The sequence below is a fragment of the Falco cherrug genome, chromosome 8 (assembly GCF_023634085.1).
Source record: "Falco cherrug isolate bFalChe1 chromosome 8, bFalChe1.pri, whole genome shotgun sequence".
Classification (NCBI taxonomy): domain Eukaryota; kingdom Metazoa; phylum Chordata; class Aves; order Falconiformes; family Falconidae; genus Falco; species Falco cherrug.
In genome coordinates this window covers 25,570,052-25,587,790 of record NC_073704.1, presented here as the reverse complement: position 1 = coordinate 25,587,790, position 17,739 = coordinate 25,570,052, and the positions used below count along the sequence as shown (strand labels likewise).

The 17,739-nt window shown below is 65.8% G+C and overlaps 1 protein-coding gene across 1 annotated transcript in view; it reads left to right on the top strand.

Annotated features, from left to right (window-relative positions):
• The window catches only part of SPEG (striated muscle enriched protein kinase), a 38,045-nt gene that overhangs the window by 2,853 nt on the left and 17,453 nt on the right, over positions 1-17,739 (top strand). The window contains 9 exon segments of the mRNA XM_055718390.1: positions 5,275-5,386; positions 8,435-8,474; positions 9,812-9,846; positions 10,275-10,364; positions 10,627-11,008; positions 12,123-13,654; positions 14,674-14,817; positions 15,545-15,727; positions 17,372-17,583. Coding sequence (XP_055574365.1) covers positions 5,275-5,386; positions 8,435-8,474; positions 9,812-9,846; positions 10,275-10,364; positions 10,627-11,008; positions 12,123-13,654; positions 14,674-14,817; positions 15,545-15,727; positions 17,372-17,583 — 2,730 coding nt within the window.

Below are 17,739 nucleotides of genomic sequence, written 5' to 3'. Positions count from 1 at the left end.
GCCCAGCTCCATGCTCAGCACCAGCAGCTCCTCCTGCACCAGCTCAGCATTCCCCCTTGCTCACACAAGCCCGATTTAGCTCCTCTAATCCCTTGCCCTGAATCTGTCGCTCCACCCCACTAATGATTTTCTCCTGCTCTTCTCCCAGGTCCCCTGAGTGCGTCAGTGCCTGGTGTAGGGAGCGCATGTGTGGGGCTGGCCAGGCAGCTGGGCACAGGGGTTCCCAGGTGCACACCATCCCTACCAAGTCACACTATCCCCGCTGTGTCCCATCACTCTGCCCCTCTCCTGCTGCAGGTTTTCCCTCGTGCCTTGGCTCTATGGGCACAGGTAGGGTGTGTTGGCCCTTATCACGCCAGCACCAGGCTGGTCCAGGGGCTTCCCAGTTCCATCCAGGGACCCTGCAGACCCTTCTAGTCAGCCCTGGTCCGCACTGTGTCTCCACTGCCTCCAGGCTTGCTAAAGCCCGTATCACCTCTCAGCTGCATCTCCTGATTTTTTTCCCCTGTAAACCGGATTAAATCACCTCTTAAGAACCCAAGCTAATCTCCTTTTAGAGCCGAGCCCAGCCCTCCCTTGCCATGCCAACTCTGCCTGATCCTCCCCACCAGGGCTGCCTCTTGTTTCAAGGTTGGATGTGTCCATCTTGGGCTCCCAGTACAGGGTCTTGCTTCACTCGCCTCCACCTGCAGTCAGCAATCAAACCGTCTTGGAGTCTTTCCTCTGCCCAGGGAACAGCCTGCACCCGTCTGGATTTGGGGGCAGGGAAGGGGGCAGGAGCTGCCTGGGCATGGCAGCCCTGCACGGCCCCTTCCTGTCCAGCCCTGAGGTACGGTGGGGCAGTGTGGCCATGCTTTTGTGGCTAGTGCTGCGTGGCGATAGCAGTGGCACCCCAGTGGGGATGGCTGCACTAACTGTCCCTGGAGGGCTCAGTACCTCTGACCATTTATCTTGGTGCCTAATTTTGGTCTGTTACCTTACAGGGCCATGCCTACATTTAATCCCAACTGCCCCTTCCCTCTGGAGCCCCTGCCAGTCCTGCTCAGGGACCACATGGGGCTTAAGGCCTCCTTTTGCTATCTCCTCCCTCCTTTGGGACCCTCTGGGGCTGCTTCAGCTTCCCCTTGCTGTCCCTGGCTGTCTTCGCAGCCCCGGGGCACAGCAGCATCTTGGAGGAGCCCGGGATGCAGCAAGGCTCCAGCCCAGGCTGCCATGCCCTGCCATGGGGTGGGCACCATTCCCGGCTGTGCCAGCAGAGGGGCTGCTTCTGTAGGGCTTCTTGGCCTGTGTCACCCCAGGTGCTGGTCTCAGCTGGTGCCCCTGCTGGACCTGGCCCTCGAGGTGCCCGAAGCCCCCAAGCACAGGCACGTGTTCTGGGGCTGGGCTTGTTCCCTGGGCTCTGAGCTCTGTCTGCAGCCACCTGGGGGCTGGCACAGTGGCCACACATGCTGGGTCCCCGTCCCTGGGGTGCTGCAGACCAGGATGACTGCTTCCCAGTGAGCGGAGCAGCAGGTGCAGCTGTCCAGTCAGTCACCTCCACCCCTGCCCTCTCGCCCGCTGCCGGGGTGTTATTTTTGCTGAGGAATGTGCCGTCCCCTCGATTCTGGCGGGCTGTAGGGCTTGTGTTACAGGCAAGAGGCCGAGACCTGGGCTTGCAGTTGGGTAAATATAGCACTGCCGCTTGGGGCTGTGTGGTGGGGTGGCAGCCTCTTCCTTCTCCTGGGTCTGCTTGGTGCTCCCTGTGCCGCTCCAGCCTCCCAACACCAGGTTGCCAGCTTTTGCCCTGGCACAGTGGCACTGAGAGGGGGCTAGCTGCTTCCACCCTGCTGCCTGCACTCTTGCCTGCTTCCTCCCCCAGCTTCTGCATGCAGCCCCTCAGCCCCCCGCAGGGGGGATGCCAGCAGCAGGGCTGGCAGGTCAGGGACAAAGTGCCTCCTGCCATCCTGCTTTGTGCCTAGGCATCCAAAGCCAAGGTCACATTGCTGTCCTTCATCCCCGCATCCTCTACCTGCAGTGGGCACCATGTGCTTGGGCATCCTTCTAGTGGCGGCAAAGGGAGGGCACCTGGGATGTCCCTAACCCTATGGGAAAGGGGTCCCAGCAGAGCATCGCTTCTTCCCCAGGACGGGAAAGCTGCAGCAGTGCTGCCCTGCCCTGTGATGTGGGGCATTCTGCTGTGTTTATTTACCCCTGGGGACCGGGTTGGGGAGAGCTCCCACCTCTCCAGGCTCCCAGCACAGCCCCATCTCCTGCAGACGATCCCCAGCAGCTCCAGGAGGCACAAACACATGAAAGATTCATGCCCAGACCTCCTCCTACCTGAGACGGCTGCATGCACCCGCTGCCATCAATTATTCAAGCACCGAGACAAGGGGGCTGATGGCTGGGACTGGGTGGCTGGTGCCCAGCCAGTGCTGCGATGCAGGGGCAGCATCCATGCAGAGCTGCCGGGGAGGCCCAGCAAGGCGTGGGGAGCTGCAGCTCTCTGAGCAGCATAATTAATGCTGCATTTTGAGCAGGTGTTTGCTATCTGTTTTGCTCAGGGCCAGTGTGCATCCAGCAAGCAAAGCTGGAGCTGGTGGCAAGGAGGCCACCTGCTCTGGCTCTGCCCCTTGTCCTTGCCACATCCATGCTGTTCCCCATCCCCTGCCCTGTGTCCTTGTCCTGCAGAAGAGCAGGGCAGTGCCAGGGCTGCCCCCAGGCTGGGGAAGGCAGAGGGGCTGCCCTGGGCACAGGCTGCTATCACCTCCCACTGGACACCTTCTGCAAGGACTCTGGCTTTGGCATTGTGGGGGGATTTGCAGGTGCTGCTGCCTCTGCAGAGGACACTTGGGCCCCAAAGCAGACAGTCCCTTGGAGGTGACCCAGCTGCTCCCAGCAGTGCAGCATCTCTGGGGCAGCCCTGAGCCACCCCTGGGGCTTTTGCTGAGGGATGGCCGAGCAGTAGACCCACAGTCGCAGGGAAGAGCTGTGTGCCTGGCCAGGCAGAAGCCATAGCCAATGGGGCAGCAGATGTGGCAGTCAAAGGATACCCGAACGACTGCAATTTGGCTGGGCATATATGGTTCCTCCCTGTGGCCAGCCCTGGGGCTGTCCCTGAAGGTGCTGTGATGGCAGCACCTTTGCCCCAGAACCGCTGTGTACCAAGCCCCAGCCTTGGTGCTCCTCCCTGGCACCCCTGACGAGGCTTTTATCCCACTTGAGTGTGGAAAAAAAGGCACAGGCTGTGCAGGTCTGTGGCAGGACCGCAGGCATGCACAGCCTGGGTGAGAGCACCTGGCAGGGAGACTCTAGGTGCAGGGAACCTGGCCGATGAGCTCCACAGCCTGCCCCTTTACCCAGCTCTGGCTCAGGGGCACCCACCTTTGTCACCACCCAGGGCTGGGGGGCCCAGCAGAGTCCTCTGGCTCTGACAAGAGATTCCCTTAGTGCCAGCTCTGGCATACGTGGGACTTGCCTGACGTGTGGGGTCTCCACGGAAACCCCGCAACATCACTTGAATTGTGGGACTGTCAGAAATGTTGTATAAACAGCTCCTTTTGTACTGGGTAATTTGCAAGTTATTATGGAGCCATGAAAAGCCTCACGTTGGGAGTCAGGATGGGAGGAGAAGCAGAGAAAAGCTGCTGGAGCTGCCAAGCGTTGTGGGGAGTGTGGTGCCTGTGTGTAGCCCTGCATGGGGTGGCCGGCTCCCCAGGGGACAGGTGAGCATCATGGGGACAAGCGCTGGGTGGGGGAGGCCTCCAGCAGCATCCCCACGGATGCTCTGTAGTGGGAGGGGATAGCTGGACAGCTGGTGGGGCTGGGAACTTGGCAGCCTCTCCAGGAGCCTGGGAAGGGGAACGATGCATGTTACAGGGCTCAATGGCTTGGTGAGCTGGTGACACAGGGCACTGAGAGCTGTCAGGGGCACAGCAGACAGGAACAACCCCGGTGAGGCTGTGGGCTGGGACGGCCCCTCTGTCTTATTTGTGGCATCTCCCAGAGAACGGGGACAGGTCATCAGGGTTGGGGACCCTCAGCAGGGGAAGGCATGCCAAGGCCACGTCTGCACCCCAGGAGCTCTAACAGGTCTTAATGGCCCTGACCAGCCCCACCGGGGGCCCCCACTGACAGCTTCTGCCCACACCCCAGGAGCCCCATTCCGACCCCATCCCAGGCACCCAGCCATGCCCTGAGCTGTGCCATGCATCATCACCTCAGCACAAGGGGAGGTTTCATGTCTGTCATGCAGTGTGGAGAAGGACAACGGCCTACCTCTCTGGGTCAAGCTTGCATCCCTGCCAGACACAAAGCAGTGATGGTAGCCCAGGGCTCAGCAGTCCAGCCCTGTCATCCTGTGTGGGTCCTGAGGCACATGGGGGGCAGGGTGCACTGGGTGCCTGGGGCTGAAGGCTGTGTGGTTTGCGAGGAGAGGCTATGTGGTGTGCAGGGGGGCTCGTGCTGTGGCAGGGGGCGGCTGTGAAGGACTGTGCCTGTATTAGCTCTCGTTCATGTGCAGGCAGGTCAGCAGTGCTGGGACCCACACCCTGTCTTGCTAACGGGACCCTTATGCATTGCCGCTGGCTGGAGGACGCAGGGGACTGATGGGAGGCTGGCAGTGCTGGTGAGCCTGGATCTTGGCTGGGCAGTGCCATGGCACGCTGTGGCTGTGCTGCTGTGTGCAGGGTTGTGGCAGCTGTGGCAGTGGAGCTGCCCCGTTTGGGGGCCCTTCGGGGGCAGCGTGTGGAGGGCAGCTGTGTGCAGCGCTGGAGCGGTGCGGTGTGTTATTCATGTCCCCGTCGGGGTGCGGGTGGGAGCTGCGGTGGTGGGATGTGCCCTGTGGTACTGAGCACCGGAGAGAAGAACAGCCCCTGCCCCCGGCGGTGGGGCAGGAGGGACCCGTGGTAGGGGACAGTGGTACAGCTGTATTGCTGAGCCGGGGGCGCGGACCCCCGGGTGCCGTGGAGCTAAAGCCAGCGGGGGGAGGACGTGTTCCCACCCCAGCCGCTCCACCACCACCACCCCCGGCCCCGCGGCTGCCCGCGCCCCCTGCCACCTGTGCCCTGCCTGTCCCCCGCTGCTGTCACTGTGTGCCAGGGCTGGCGGGGAGGCGGAGGCGGAGGCAGGCGGGGGAAGGATGGAGGGAGGAGCACTCCAGTGATGCTTCACGATCACAGCTCCAGCCCTCCCGAGAGCCCAACCTGGCGAGCCCCTTCCTCTCCCTCCACCGTCCCCAGCTGCCGGCGGTGGAGGATGCTCGGAGCATCGCTTTTCCCCGCGGCGTGCTGACAGCGGGGACCCCGCCGGGAGCAGGCTGGCGTCCCGCCGGGCCTGAGCCGCTGTGACCGGGCCAGCGGGGCTCTGCAGAAGCATGAAGAAGATCTGGGTGAAGAAGCGTTTCCAGGTAAAGGCTCCGGGCTGCCGCGCCGGCGGGCGCCGGGCGGAGGGGGCAGCGCCGGGAACGGGAGCGCATGGGTGGGTTGGGAAGGGGGGGGTTTGCCCCTCCGGCTCTGCCGCCGCCGCTCGGGGCTTCCCGGGGCTTCGCCCACCGCCGGCTCCAGCCCCGCTTGCAGAGCCGCCAGCTGCCTGCCTGTCCTCGCCAGACCGCGCCGGAGGAGCAGAGGGCAGGTGTTCAGCACTGCCTGTGCCGGCAGCCGGCCTGAGACCCCCGCCGGGGGCTTTTCCCCGTGCCACCCTCTCCCCTCTCTGCCCTCCGGAGCCGGGGCAGCAAATGGAGGCTGCTTCATGGCTCCCCCCAGCTCCGCTGCCGGTGGTCACGGAGCTGGAGACGAGGCTTTGCATGCGTCATCCCCTCCGCGTCAGGAGCATGCCTGGCACAGGCGAGGCTGCTCCGCGGGCCCCGCCGCACGCTCCGCCGCCGAGCAGGGGACAAGGACGTCACTTAGCCTCGGCGACGGGTGGAGGATGGGGGCCATCCTTCCAGGAAGCCCCCACCCCTGCGGCGTGCAAGCCCACCCCACCACTCCACCCAGCATGGCACATAGCCTCCCTGCTGTCACCCAGCCTGGTGGCCCAGCAGGGACCAGGGAGGGGCTGTCACCCGCAGCCCCTTCCCAGGGGTGTGGGGCGCCCCGGGAGACACAGGTCTCCAAGGATGCCAGGAGCCACGCATGGTGGGGGTCTCTTCAGGGCAGGGTGGGTTGCACTGCCTGGCTGCCCCATCTGCCCTTGGGGGCTGCAAGCCCCGCGCGCCCATATGGTGGGGCAGGGTCCTGCTGCGCTGGTCGAGCATGGGAGGGTCAGGACACCCACAGTGGCTGTCCCTTTGCACCAGGCAAGCCACCTGCTACCTCCCCACCTCACTCCATCCCCGCTCCCTGTCTGCCTGTCTCAGACCAGTGGCACCAGTGCTGTGTGGTGCTGGGCTCCACATGTCAGGTGGTGGCAGGCTGCCAGGGCTGTGCTCCATGGTCCCAGGAGACCCTTCTTCCCCTGATTCCCCTTGGCCCCATAGCCATGGTCAAGTATGCCCCATCCCAGAGCTAGGGCAAGACCCCAGCCCGAGCAGGTGGATCTGCACCAGGTATGGGAAGGAGGCAGCACCAGGTGTCACCCAGCTGCCCTGTGGGGATCCCAGATAGCCCTTTTCCCCAGCCTGGGCTGGGTGGGCACAGAGTGGGCTCCTGGGGCTCCTCCACCCCTTTTCCTGGGTGCTGTGCCCAAGGGGGGTCCAGGCTGCGGGGTGCCCCGATCCCACAGTGACCTGTTGCGGGGTAGAGGGGAGTGGGCTCGGCCACCCTGTAGCTCTGGGTGATGGTGCCCAGCCCAGGCCTACTGGGTGTAATCACCATATTTGATGGGGAGCTGATGGCGCCGGTCCCTGGGGAAGCCACAAGAGCACCCGATAATGGCACTCAATTGCATTTTCATTTTTTAATGGGGGAATTATCCGCCGATGGTGCAGTTAATCACTCATCTATTTCCCTGGCCTGGAAGTCGGGCTGCCAGCCAGAACCAGCACAGTCAGCGAGGAGGGGAGGTGAAGCCTGGCTCAGACTGAATACAAATGTGTCTCGTGCAGTTACTGCCCTCTGGTCAGCACCATATGCAGGCAGGGGGCTGCTGGGAGTCCCCAGGTGCTGCCCAGCGGCAGGGGCTGCCGCTGCAGTTGCAGCAGCTTTGAGGCACAGAAAATGAGCCTGCTGCCCTTCCAAGGGCAACTGACTACTGGCCATGCTTGGCTGGCTGTCCCAGGGGGCTGGCTGTCCATGACCCTGCTTGGATGCAGGGGGCAGGCAGGAGGGGATGGCAGAACAGAGGGCTTCAAGAAAGCTGAGTGTCCAGCCCTGGGCTCCACGCTGGGGAGACAGGGCATGGGGTGTCAGTGTCCTGGGGAGACCCTGTTGCCCAGACTGGCTGGGAAGGATTCTCAGCCCTGGCAGCCCAACCCTGCCTGCCTGCACATCGCATCTCTGCTCTTGCCTGCCTTGGAGATCACCCCATCCCTCTGCTTTCCTGGGAGATGGCATCGGTGCACGCCAGGCCTGGCAGCTGGGTTGCCCCCAGCTGGTCCCTCCCTTGGCAAGCGAGGGCTCAGCCCTGGGTTGCAGCGCAGAGGGCAGCCAAGCTGGCAGGGAGCTCCGTGCGCCTCTGCCCCGTGCTGCATCCTGCCTGCCTGCCCAGACGGCGCGAGTGAGTGCAGCCCCCATGCCTCCAGCCCCGCACAGGTGGGCCAGTCCCATGCCGCTTGTGCCGGGCAGTGTCTTTTGCAACTGGCACGGCCTCCAGCAGGGATGGGGGATGCTGTCCCCGTGCTGGGCCGGTGCCCATGATGGTGTCTGGGCCAGCGTCTGGAAGGCACTTTGCTGGCCCAGTCCCCATGCTGGCGCGGGCGGTGGCTTCAAAGGGTCTACGGAGCATTTGGGCACCCACCCAGGCAAAGACCTTGCTGCAGGCAGCGCTGGCTGCAGACAGGGATGCCAGGGCAGCAGGGCTGCCCAGGGCTGTTGCTCCCTGGGCGTGGGCTGCAGCGCAGGGGTGGGGTGCACAGTGTCACCCCACAGCACGGGCAGTGGTGTGGGGCTGGGATGCACAGTGCCATCACCAAGGGGAGTGGTGTGTGCACACAGAGGTGTGTGTGCATGGCTGGGCATGTGCTACACGTGTCCACCTACACCCATCCATTTCTGCGTGCGCGGGGGTGTGTGCCTGTGGGTACCCTGTGGGTGTGCAGCCGGGGGATGGATGTGTGTGTGAGTGTGCGTGTGAGCGGTGCCAGGAGTGCCCTGCCAGTGGGAGGGTGTGAGCGGTGCCATGTCTGCTGTGCCAGTGTGTGTGTGTGTGAGCGATTGTGGGTGTGAGCGGTGCCGCATGTGCTGTGATGATGGGGGTGTGTGCGTGCGGGTGTGCCGTGCCAGCAGTGTGCGTCCGTGCGTGAGCAGGCGCGTGGCGCCATGCCATGGGTAACGCTCTCTTCTCTTTTCCTTTGCAGAAGACTGGCCACTCGCGTCGCTTTGGGCGCTTCACGCATGGTGCGTTGAGTTACCAGGACCTGACTCCCCCTGCCACCCTGAGTGTGCTGGGGTATGGGGTTCAGCCCCACCGCTGCACTGTGTGGGGGGGCATCAAGCAGAGGCTGGGCAGGGCTGGGCTGCATCTTGCCAGCCACAAAACGGGGTCCTGGTCAGCTGGTGGCTCCCGGTGTCCCCCACAAGGCTGGACTGCGCCTGGCCCTGCAGCTCTGGTTCCTCAGGGGCTGCCAGGCTGTTGCAGCTGGGCTGGGAAGCCTGATGTGGTGGCAGTGCACAGGGCAGCTGGCAGTGTGCCAGGCTGTGGAGGGGCGGCTTGGGTTGGGCGGGAGCAGCACAGCTCCTCACTATGCCATGGCAGTGCAGTGAAGGGGAGCGATGGTGGGGCAGGGGACACATCACTTCAGGGGTCTGTTTCAGCAGCTTGTGAGGGCTCAGGCAGTGGCCAGGGAGGAAAGTCTGACCCTCCCTGGCTGCACGGTGTTGGCTTTCCTGAGATGGGACATTAGGGTGGTGCTGATTTCACCTGGCCTCAGACTACCACGTGGGGATGCTCTCATGGATGCCCTGACCTGAGCATCCCTGCTTTGTCAGCTGGGGCCATGCTGTGGGGTGTGGCTGTATCATGCAGCACTTGCTAACTTGGGGTAGGGGGTGTACATGTACCTGCCAGAGGGAGGGTGCTTGCACATGGACGCACATGTCCGTGTGCCCCAGCACCTCCAGGAGCACCCAGCTGGGGCGCAGTCTAGGGGTCAAGCCCCAAGCTGTGGTGCCCTGCAGAGCGCAGGGACATGCAGGTGCTGCAGTGGCAAGGCCAGCCCATGGGGCAGCTCCAGTAGGTCTAGGGACAGAAGGTGGCTGTCCTGCTGGGCAGGAGGTGGCTGTGGCATGGGGAGGGGATGGTGCCGTGCAGGGCACAGGTGGGATGGTGCGTGTGTGAAGAGGGTTTGTGTGCAGCGCTGGGGTGGCATGCAGTGAACATGGGTGCAGAGTGGAGATGTGGTGAGGAAGTCTGGGTCTGCCAGACCTGTTTCCACACCCTGTGGGCGCCTGGCCCCTGCCATGGGGCTGGGCAGGGCAGGGGGTGCTCCTCGTGGGGTCTCAGATGGGCAAATGTCTGGTCCTAGCCTCATCCCTGGCCCCAAAGCCTGTCACAAGGTGCCGTGGTCGCCGAGCCAGCAATACCCACCCAGGTGCTGCCCTGGCAGGTCCCTGCCACATGGCAGCGTGGGGAGATGCTGGGGACAAGGTCCCTCCCCACTGCCCCCCGCGTCTCCGCAGGCTGGGCCGATAACCGTGTGTTGATGTCTCTCTCTCTCTTGCTGCCCCTATGGAAGCGAAGTTTTCCGCTCCTGCAGGAAACAAAGCTACGGTAGGAAGACCCCTGCCCAATGCCAGCCCTGTCCCCAGAGCGGGCCCTGTCCCCGAGCCTGCCACCCTGCCCCCTCGCCGCCACTGTCCCCCTGCCCTGCTTCCCTGCCCCCACATCACCTCCACCAGCCACATTCCCACCATTGGCACCGTCTCCGTTCCTTCCATCATCTAACACTACTCCTGCCTGCTTTGCCTGCCCTCCCCTGCTTGTCCTTGCCCTGGTGGACTTTCCCACCCCTGGTCCTGCTGTTCCCTGCTGGCAGCTTGTCCCTGCAGGTCACAGCCATGCCCCTGCCCTGGTGCTGCCTCCTCCTGGAGCTGCCTGGGTCTCCTGCCCCTGGAGCTGGTGGATCTGCAAGGGGCAGCACCAGCCTGGCCTTCTGTCCTCATGTCCCCTCACCCCCTGCTCTCTCATTCCTCCTCCAGACTCGGAGACAGGCGAGGATGAGCCCAGTGATCCCCAGGTGACACAGCGCAGCGAGCTCCAGGATGAGACGGCCTTCAGCACCCCCACGGGTGAGCAGGGGGCATCCGGTGGGCACCGAGCCCTGGCGCCGGCTGCGGAGCATGGCCCCCTGCAAGGGCTCTGCTGACCCAGCTGTGGGGCTCTCCATGGAGGGGGAGCTGTGACCCACCCGTCCAAAGGGGAGAAGGCTTGGTGCAGGAGGGGGCTGCTTGGGACACCCTGGGACACCCCATGGCAGCTCAGCCCTCTCAGAGCAGGGTGCTGGGTTCATCCCTGCAGGCACCTGGTGTCGGCTCACCCCTCTCCTTCCAGGTGGGTCTGACACCCTCGTGGATGCCTCCATGAACACTACGCCGACCTCTGTGCTGGCCCTGTCACAGGCAGAGGAGCGCTCCAGCTGGTCGGGCAGCCAGCAGACTGTGGTGGAGAAGGAGACGGATGCCAGCCTCCCCGCACGGGGACCCTACCTCCGCCCTGCTGCCTGGCAGCAGCCGCAGGGAACCCCAAGGCAAGCAAACGCGCCGGCCCCATGCGGCGCCGAGGTCCGGCACCTGGGCGTGGAGCCGCTGGTGCGGGCGTCACGGGCTAATCTGGTGGGCACAAGCTGGGGGTCAGAGGATAGCCTTTCAGTGGCCAGCGACCCGTACGGCAGCGCCTTCAGCCTGTACCGAGGACGGGCGCTCTCACTCCATGTGTAAGTAGCCGGGGGAAGCGCGGAGGGGACATTGTGCCGGGGCCATCGCCTTCCAACCCCCGCAGCCATCTCCTCCCCTCCGCCTGGGCTTTCTTTGCCTTCGCCATCCCAGGATGAGGAATGGGGGCTCTGAGCAGTAGGCAGCCTGTTCCTGGTGAGGAGGTGGGAGCAACCCAGGCTGGGGGTGGGGGGGGAACAGGCCCTTGCATGGAGAGGGGATGCGGAACGGAGTCATTTTCTGCTGTGGCCAGGTTGGGGCTGGGGGTAACCCCTGTGCCACTGTGTGAGCTGCAGCATCCCACCTGCAGGTTGTTGGGCTGTGGGTGTCCCCCTGTCCCACCCAGCGGTGGGGGCTCTGCGCAGCCCAGGACACCTGCTGGTAGAGCTCTGCCACCCACAGTCCCCACTGCACAGGGGTGGCAGCAGGGGTCAGGGACATGCTGCCTACCCAGGACCTGCTGACATGCTCAGAGCCCCTGTCTTGCCCCACCACCTTTGGTCCCCATCCCCACAGGCCTGCTCCTTTGACCTCCATCCCACCCCTTTTTTTGTTCAAGGCTGCTTGTTCCACCAGAACCTCATCTCCACCTTATGATTTCTGCACCGTGATCACCAAGCCTGCCCGGGCGCAGCAGGGAGTGGGGACTTGCCCATAGCAGCATGTGCATGGGGAGGGCTTGTAGCCTTGGGGACACCCTCCACCTTGTGGAGGAGCTGGCCTGTGCTGCGCTGCCCTGGCACGCCAGGACACCCTGGTAGACTGGGGCACCCTCCGGCCCCAGGTCCTGTCTGCATGGCAGCCCTAGGGAGGGGACACACTCACTGGGTATCCCAGCATCACCCTGCTGTTCCGCACGGGTACCCGCAGGCGAGAGGACACCACTGTGTCACAGCAGCCTAGGACTCTCACCCAACCCAGCCAGCTCCTGGTGGTGTCAGAGTGGCCAGATGCCCTCACTGAGGCCCCTCGAGGCTCCCCAGTCCTGGGGCTGCCCTGGGCACCTGCCTCCCTTACCATGCCCCGTTGGGTGCCATGGTGCAGGCTGGGAGCTGGGATGCAGATGGGCGGTGAGGGTGGGCTCTGAACCATGCTCCTCTTTCTCTCCCCTTGCAGCAGCATGCCCCAGGGAGGCTACCGGAGAGATGACTCCCACAGCGGCCCTGTGTCTCCAAAGCCTGGTGCTGAGCCTCCAAGGTCCCCTGCTGCCCTGCCACTGACCACCAAGCCACCCATCCTCCGCTCACCATCTCCCCGCGCTGGCCCATGCCTGCTGCTGCCCACTGGAGCTGTGTCCCAGCCTGCTGCCCGTAGCCCTGGCGTCCCCTCCTTCACACCCGTGACCCCTCGCAAGAAGTCCGCGGTGCCGGCCGAGTACCAGGACACTGTCCCTGAGGAGTATGAGGAGAAGATCAAGAAGCCCAAGTCCTCGGGGTACTCACAAGGCAGCACGCAAGAGTCCCGTCCCCAGACACCCATGAGCGATGCCTCCGGGCGTGTCTCGGTCCGGGCATCCCCCAAGCTGGTGCGTGCTGGCTCGAAGATCTTTGAGAGGCTGCAGTACTTCGAGGACCGGCGGAGGAGCCTGGAGCAGGGGGACAGCCCCTTCCCCACACACCCCTGCCTGCCCTTGCGCAAGACACGCTCCTTCGACCAGCCCGGCTCTGGCTCACGCCGTACTAGCATGCTGGGTGGCTCGCGGGAGGATGTTCGGGAAGGAGGCCACTGGGAGCCTGGCAGCACGGCGGCAAGCAGGCGTTTGGCCTTCCGGCAGAAAGCCGCATCCTTTGACGAGCGGGGCAAGTTTGCCAGCCGTGTCTATGCCATTGAGCACAAGTTTGCAGAGGAGCTGACTCGCATCAAGCGGACGGTCTCCAAGCAGCAGCTGCGGCGCTCCCAGGAGCTGTGCAAAGCTGGGCTTCCCCCAGCACCCTTGCCCCCAGCAGCTGCGGAGCCCGCTGCCCACCATGCTCCCCGCACCCCCTCCTCACAGGGCACTGGTGGGCGGAAGGCTCTGCCGCCGAAGACCTTCCCACCAGCGGAGAGCATGCACGTCATCCAGCACCTGGCACTTTCCAGCGTGACGCTGGTAGGACCTGATGGGGAGCTGGAGCCAGGGGGGCTGCGTGGGAAGAAAGCCCCAGTGCGGGGCGGGGCGGCAGCCAGCCAGCCCACTGAGGTGGAGGATGTGACCACCAGGAAGGGTCTGCAGCAAGAAGGCACTGGGGAAGTGAAGAAGAAGGAGCAGTGGCCATTAGCACAAGCCACCCCGCAGGGATGGGTGACCCTTCCACAGGCGGGTCCCACTGAAGGCAGCCCATGCCCAGACGGGAGTCCCGCTGGTGGAGCCCGTGCCCCCGGGGCAGTGAGCGAAGCCTTGGCCACCCGGCTGACCGTGCCCCATGGGCTGTACCGGAGGCCGGAGGCACCCACGGAGGTGCGGTTCCTGCCCTGGGCGAAGCCGGGGATGGAGCAGGAGGCTCGGCTGGAGAGGAGCTGGGCAGGGCAGCACGGCGTGGGCAGGGAGGTGGAGAGAAGGCAGACAAAAGTGTTGGAGAAGAAAGAGAGTGGCCGGATGGCTCAAGAAGGCAGGAGCATGCGGAGCAAGGGGAAGGGGCGCCGAGCCAGGCCCACCTCTCCGGAGCTAGGTAGGGGCATGGCTTTCTGCCCTCTGGGCACAGAGCTGGCCTGGCCAGCCCCTGAGCAGGATCGGGGACCCCCAGCCTGCCCCTGGGAGGCGTGGGGAGTCCAGGCCGTGCCAGAGAGCACAGGGGTGGGGTGACTGGCACAGGTCTGCAGCCTGGGGATGCTGGCACCAACCAGTGCTGTAAGACGGACCAACCTGAGTACCAGTTTACTGGGCCTTGAGAATATAATGCTTGCTGATGTCTCTGTCCCTCCTGCCTGGCACAGAAGGACACAGGGGGCTGACCTCTGGCACCCAGCCCTTGGCTGGGCTGGCCCCCAGGGGCACTGGGCACCCATTGCAGCTTGTCCCTGCTGGACCCTGCTCAGTGCTCCAGGCAGGGTGTGCAGCCCAAGTGTCCCCGGGGGATGCTGTGGTGACTTGGCCAAGGGAGAGGTGCCCTGCCCATCCCAGCATGCCCGGGTGAGACCAGACTGCACCCGGGCTGGGAGCTCCTTCCAGGCTCTGCTCTGGCCGGAGCAGTGCCAGGCCCACGTGCCTGAGGCTCCTGGCGCAGCCCCAGGACCTTTACCCATGTGCTGGGGCCACAGGAGGGGAGGGAGCTGGGAAGCTGATGTTGGTGTGGTGGGTCAGAGCAGCCAGCATCCCCCAGGGGAGCTGGGAGGAGCTGGGAGCAGGGACTGTGGTGGGCTGTATACTACTCTCCTCCTTCCACACCCTGCTGCCACCTCATCCCTTATGCTGTATGGGGATGTACAGCAGGCTGTATGCTCCCGGCCCCACGGTCCCCTGTCTTGTCCCACTGCAGGCACTATGCTGTGGTGGCCCCTGATATGGCCCTTTCCTCCACTGCATGGCCCAGGGACCTGCTAATGCCCCAGCGAGGGTGTGGGGCCTGTGGTGGCAGGGACAGGCAGGGGGTTGCGAAGCCCCTGCTCTGCCTGTGTGCAGCCTGGCGTGGCACAGGACCCACTTGCTCCACCCCACTGACATCCACGGGGCTCATCTTTCCCTGTCCAGAGTCTTCTGACGATTCCTACGTCTCAGCGGGTGAAGACCCCCTGGAAGCCCCCATCTTTGAGATCCCCATCCAGGACATGACAGTGGCCGTGGGGGCAGAGGTGCTGCTCAAGTGCATCGTCACGGCCAACCCTCAGCCTGAAGGTGAGCGACTGCAGGACTGGGGTTTGGGGGTGTGAGCGTGGCAGAGGGGCTATGTGTGCATCTGTGTGTCACCAGCTGAGCTGTCCCTCTGGGCCACCTGAGCTGTGTGGAGTGCACACGCAGCCCGAGCTGGGTGTCTCAGGGAGGTGATGTGCCCACCCCGAGAGCACCCCTTTTGCCCTGACTCCCCCTCAGGCAGCACTGAAGTGCTTGGACACTGCCTGCCAGGGCAGGGTGTGAGGGCAACTTGTAGGCAGCGTGCCTACTGTTCCCCGGCGCTGGGCTGTAGGGACAGCAGAAGGGCGGCTGAGCACTGTGCAGGCAGGGACAGGTGATGCCCTGGGTTGCTGTTGGGACAGTTCAGGTAGTTTCCTGGAGGCAGAGCCCCGATTCCTGGCTCAGGGCTGATGGGCTTTGGGTGTGCTGTAGCCAGGATGTGGGCATGGGCAGCTGGGCAGCCAGAGCTGGTACCCGCCGACACAGCCCAGCAGAAGCGAAGCAGCTTTGATTCCCTCCTCCAGCCTCCGCTGGAGGGCAGGAGGATGCCTGGAATCAGACAGGGGCCAGCCCCACTCCCTCCATCGGGGCCGGGGGAACCTGGGGCAGCTCCCCATGGCAAAGGGGTCCCCAGGCCAGGCAGGGCAGCACCTGGCCTCACCTCGCCCTGCACTCCCCCCGGCGGAGCTTGGGCTCTCCTGCCCACGAGTGACCCTCGCCTCTGCCGCAGTGTCCTGGAGGAAGGACGGGGTCCCACTGCGGAGCAGCACGACGCGGCCCATCAAGGCGGAGGGTGAGCGTCATACTCTGCTGGTCAGGAGTGCCCGGGTAGCCGACGCTGGCCTCTACACTGTCACCGCGACCAACGAGGTGGGGGCGACCTGCTGCAGTGCCATCCTCAGCGTGCGGCCTGGTGAGTGCTGGCGGCCGGCGGCGGGAGGGTGGCCGGCGGTGGGAGGGCTGGCGCCGCGGCAGGCTGCCTGCCAGCTCGGCCGCTGCTGTCACTGGGAAGAAACCGGCTTCCTTACCCTACAAGGCTCTGTCTGAACCAAAGCAGCTGACGTGCTCCCAGAACGCGCGGAGGGATCCTGCCGGGAGCAGGGGGTCAGGCTGTGAGCATCCCCCAGCACCCAGCAAGCAGCCCAGTGTCTGGCGGCCCCCACACCTGCCCCGTGCCCCGCTAGCCATGGGGATACCCCAGTCTGCCCTCCAACCCTCGAACTGCGGGGGTACCCCTGCCTCCAGACTGCAAACCATGGGGATGCCCCTGCCTGCCCTCCAACCTGCGAACTGCAGGGATACCCCTGCCCTCCAACCCGCTAGCCATAGGGGTACCCCTGCCCCACAAGCTATTAGCTGTGGATATCAGCGGGACGCCCTGCCTGCCCACCAAGCTGCAGGCCGCGGGGATGCCCAGCCCGCCGCAGTCCCGGGGCTCTCCTCATCCCTGGGGAGGGTGCGGAGGCTCAGAGCTGCCCTGGGGGCTGGAAGCCCCCAAAAATGTACCCGCTCCGTGGTGCGGCGGGGCCGGGCGCCCAGGGACAGCAGCGGCGGGGCAGAGCCAGCCGGGGGCCAGGCGGCGGGGGGCCGGGAAGGGGCCGGGAAGGGGCCCGGCAGCCCCCGGCCCGGCGGCGGGCCCTCCCCCGCGCTGCTGGCCCAGCCCCGGGGGCCGGGCGGCGCTGGGGCGGGGAGGGCTCAGCGGGCCGGCGGCGCTGCGGGCTGGAGGCGCGCCCGGCACCACCGCACCGGGCCCGGCGGCGGCGGCGGCTCGGCGGTGCGGCCCGGCACGGCGCGGCACGGCTCGGCTCGGGGCGGGGGCTGCCGGGGCCGCGTCCCCGGGTGAGTGCGGGGGGCGGCGGGAGGGCGGGCGGGGGGAGCCGGGGGTCGGGCCCCCCCTCCCAGCTCCCCGCCCTGGGGCTGCCCGCGGGGCCGCGGGGGGGCACGGCGCTCGCCCAGCGCCGGGCAGGGCCTCCAGCAAGGGGAGCGGGGCGGGCCGGGGGGAGAGGGCTGGGGGGGCAGCACCCCCTGCACGGCGGCCGGGCCGGGCCAGCACCCCGCGCCGCGCGCTGCTCCGCACTGGCACCCCCCGCCCCGGCCCCGCGCGCAGCCCGCACCCCGCGGGTCCCCCGTCCCGGCCCCGGGCGGGCTCCCGGTGCGGGCGGGCTCGGTCCCCCGGGGAGCGGGCAGGCGGCCGGCCGGGCTGGCGGGGGAGCGCAGCTGCCAATGTCACCTTCAGTCCTCGCCGGCTCGCGGCAGCGACAGCCATCCCGGGAATCCGGGCGGCTTAAGGATGGGAGCGCGGGCTGCTGCGTAAGAGCCACTTGAGCCCTGCTGTCGCCTTGCGGGATATCGCGTCCCCTTATCGTCCAGCGGAGCGCTGCTCCCTCCCCCTGCGCGGCCCCGCACCCCTTCGCTGCCGGCTGCTGCCGGGCTGGGGTGTGCCGCGGGCTGGGTGTCCCCGGGCATCCCGGGGTGCGGGGCGGTGGGGAGGGGTGCTCGGACCCGCGCGCCCGGCGCTGGCAGCTGCCAGCTGCTTACCCGGCCTCTCCCGTGCCAGCCCCCGCCGTGGAGCGGCATGGGAACCTGGCACCCCCCCTGGGCCAGGCCAGCCCCATCACCTCGGACGAGGAGTACCTGAGCCCCCTGGAAGAGTTCCCAGAGTCTGGCACGCCCCAGCACCGGCCGGCCATGAAGCTCCAGCCTAGAGCCGAGCATGGGGCTGCCCGTGGCTCCCCGGAGAGCACCTTCAAGGCTGCACCCACCTTTGAGGTGAGCTAACAGCTCCCCTGGGACCTGGCAGAGGGAAAGCAGTCAGGCCTTTCTGCCCCCTGATCTGGAGTGGTCCTGGCACCTGGGTAGCCTCCACCCCACCAGCTCCCCTGGTACTCCAGGGCTGCTGTTGTGTTGGGGAACACATAGCCCTGG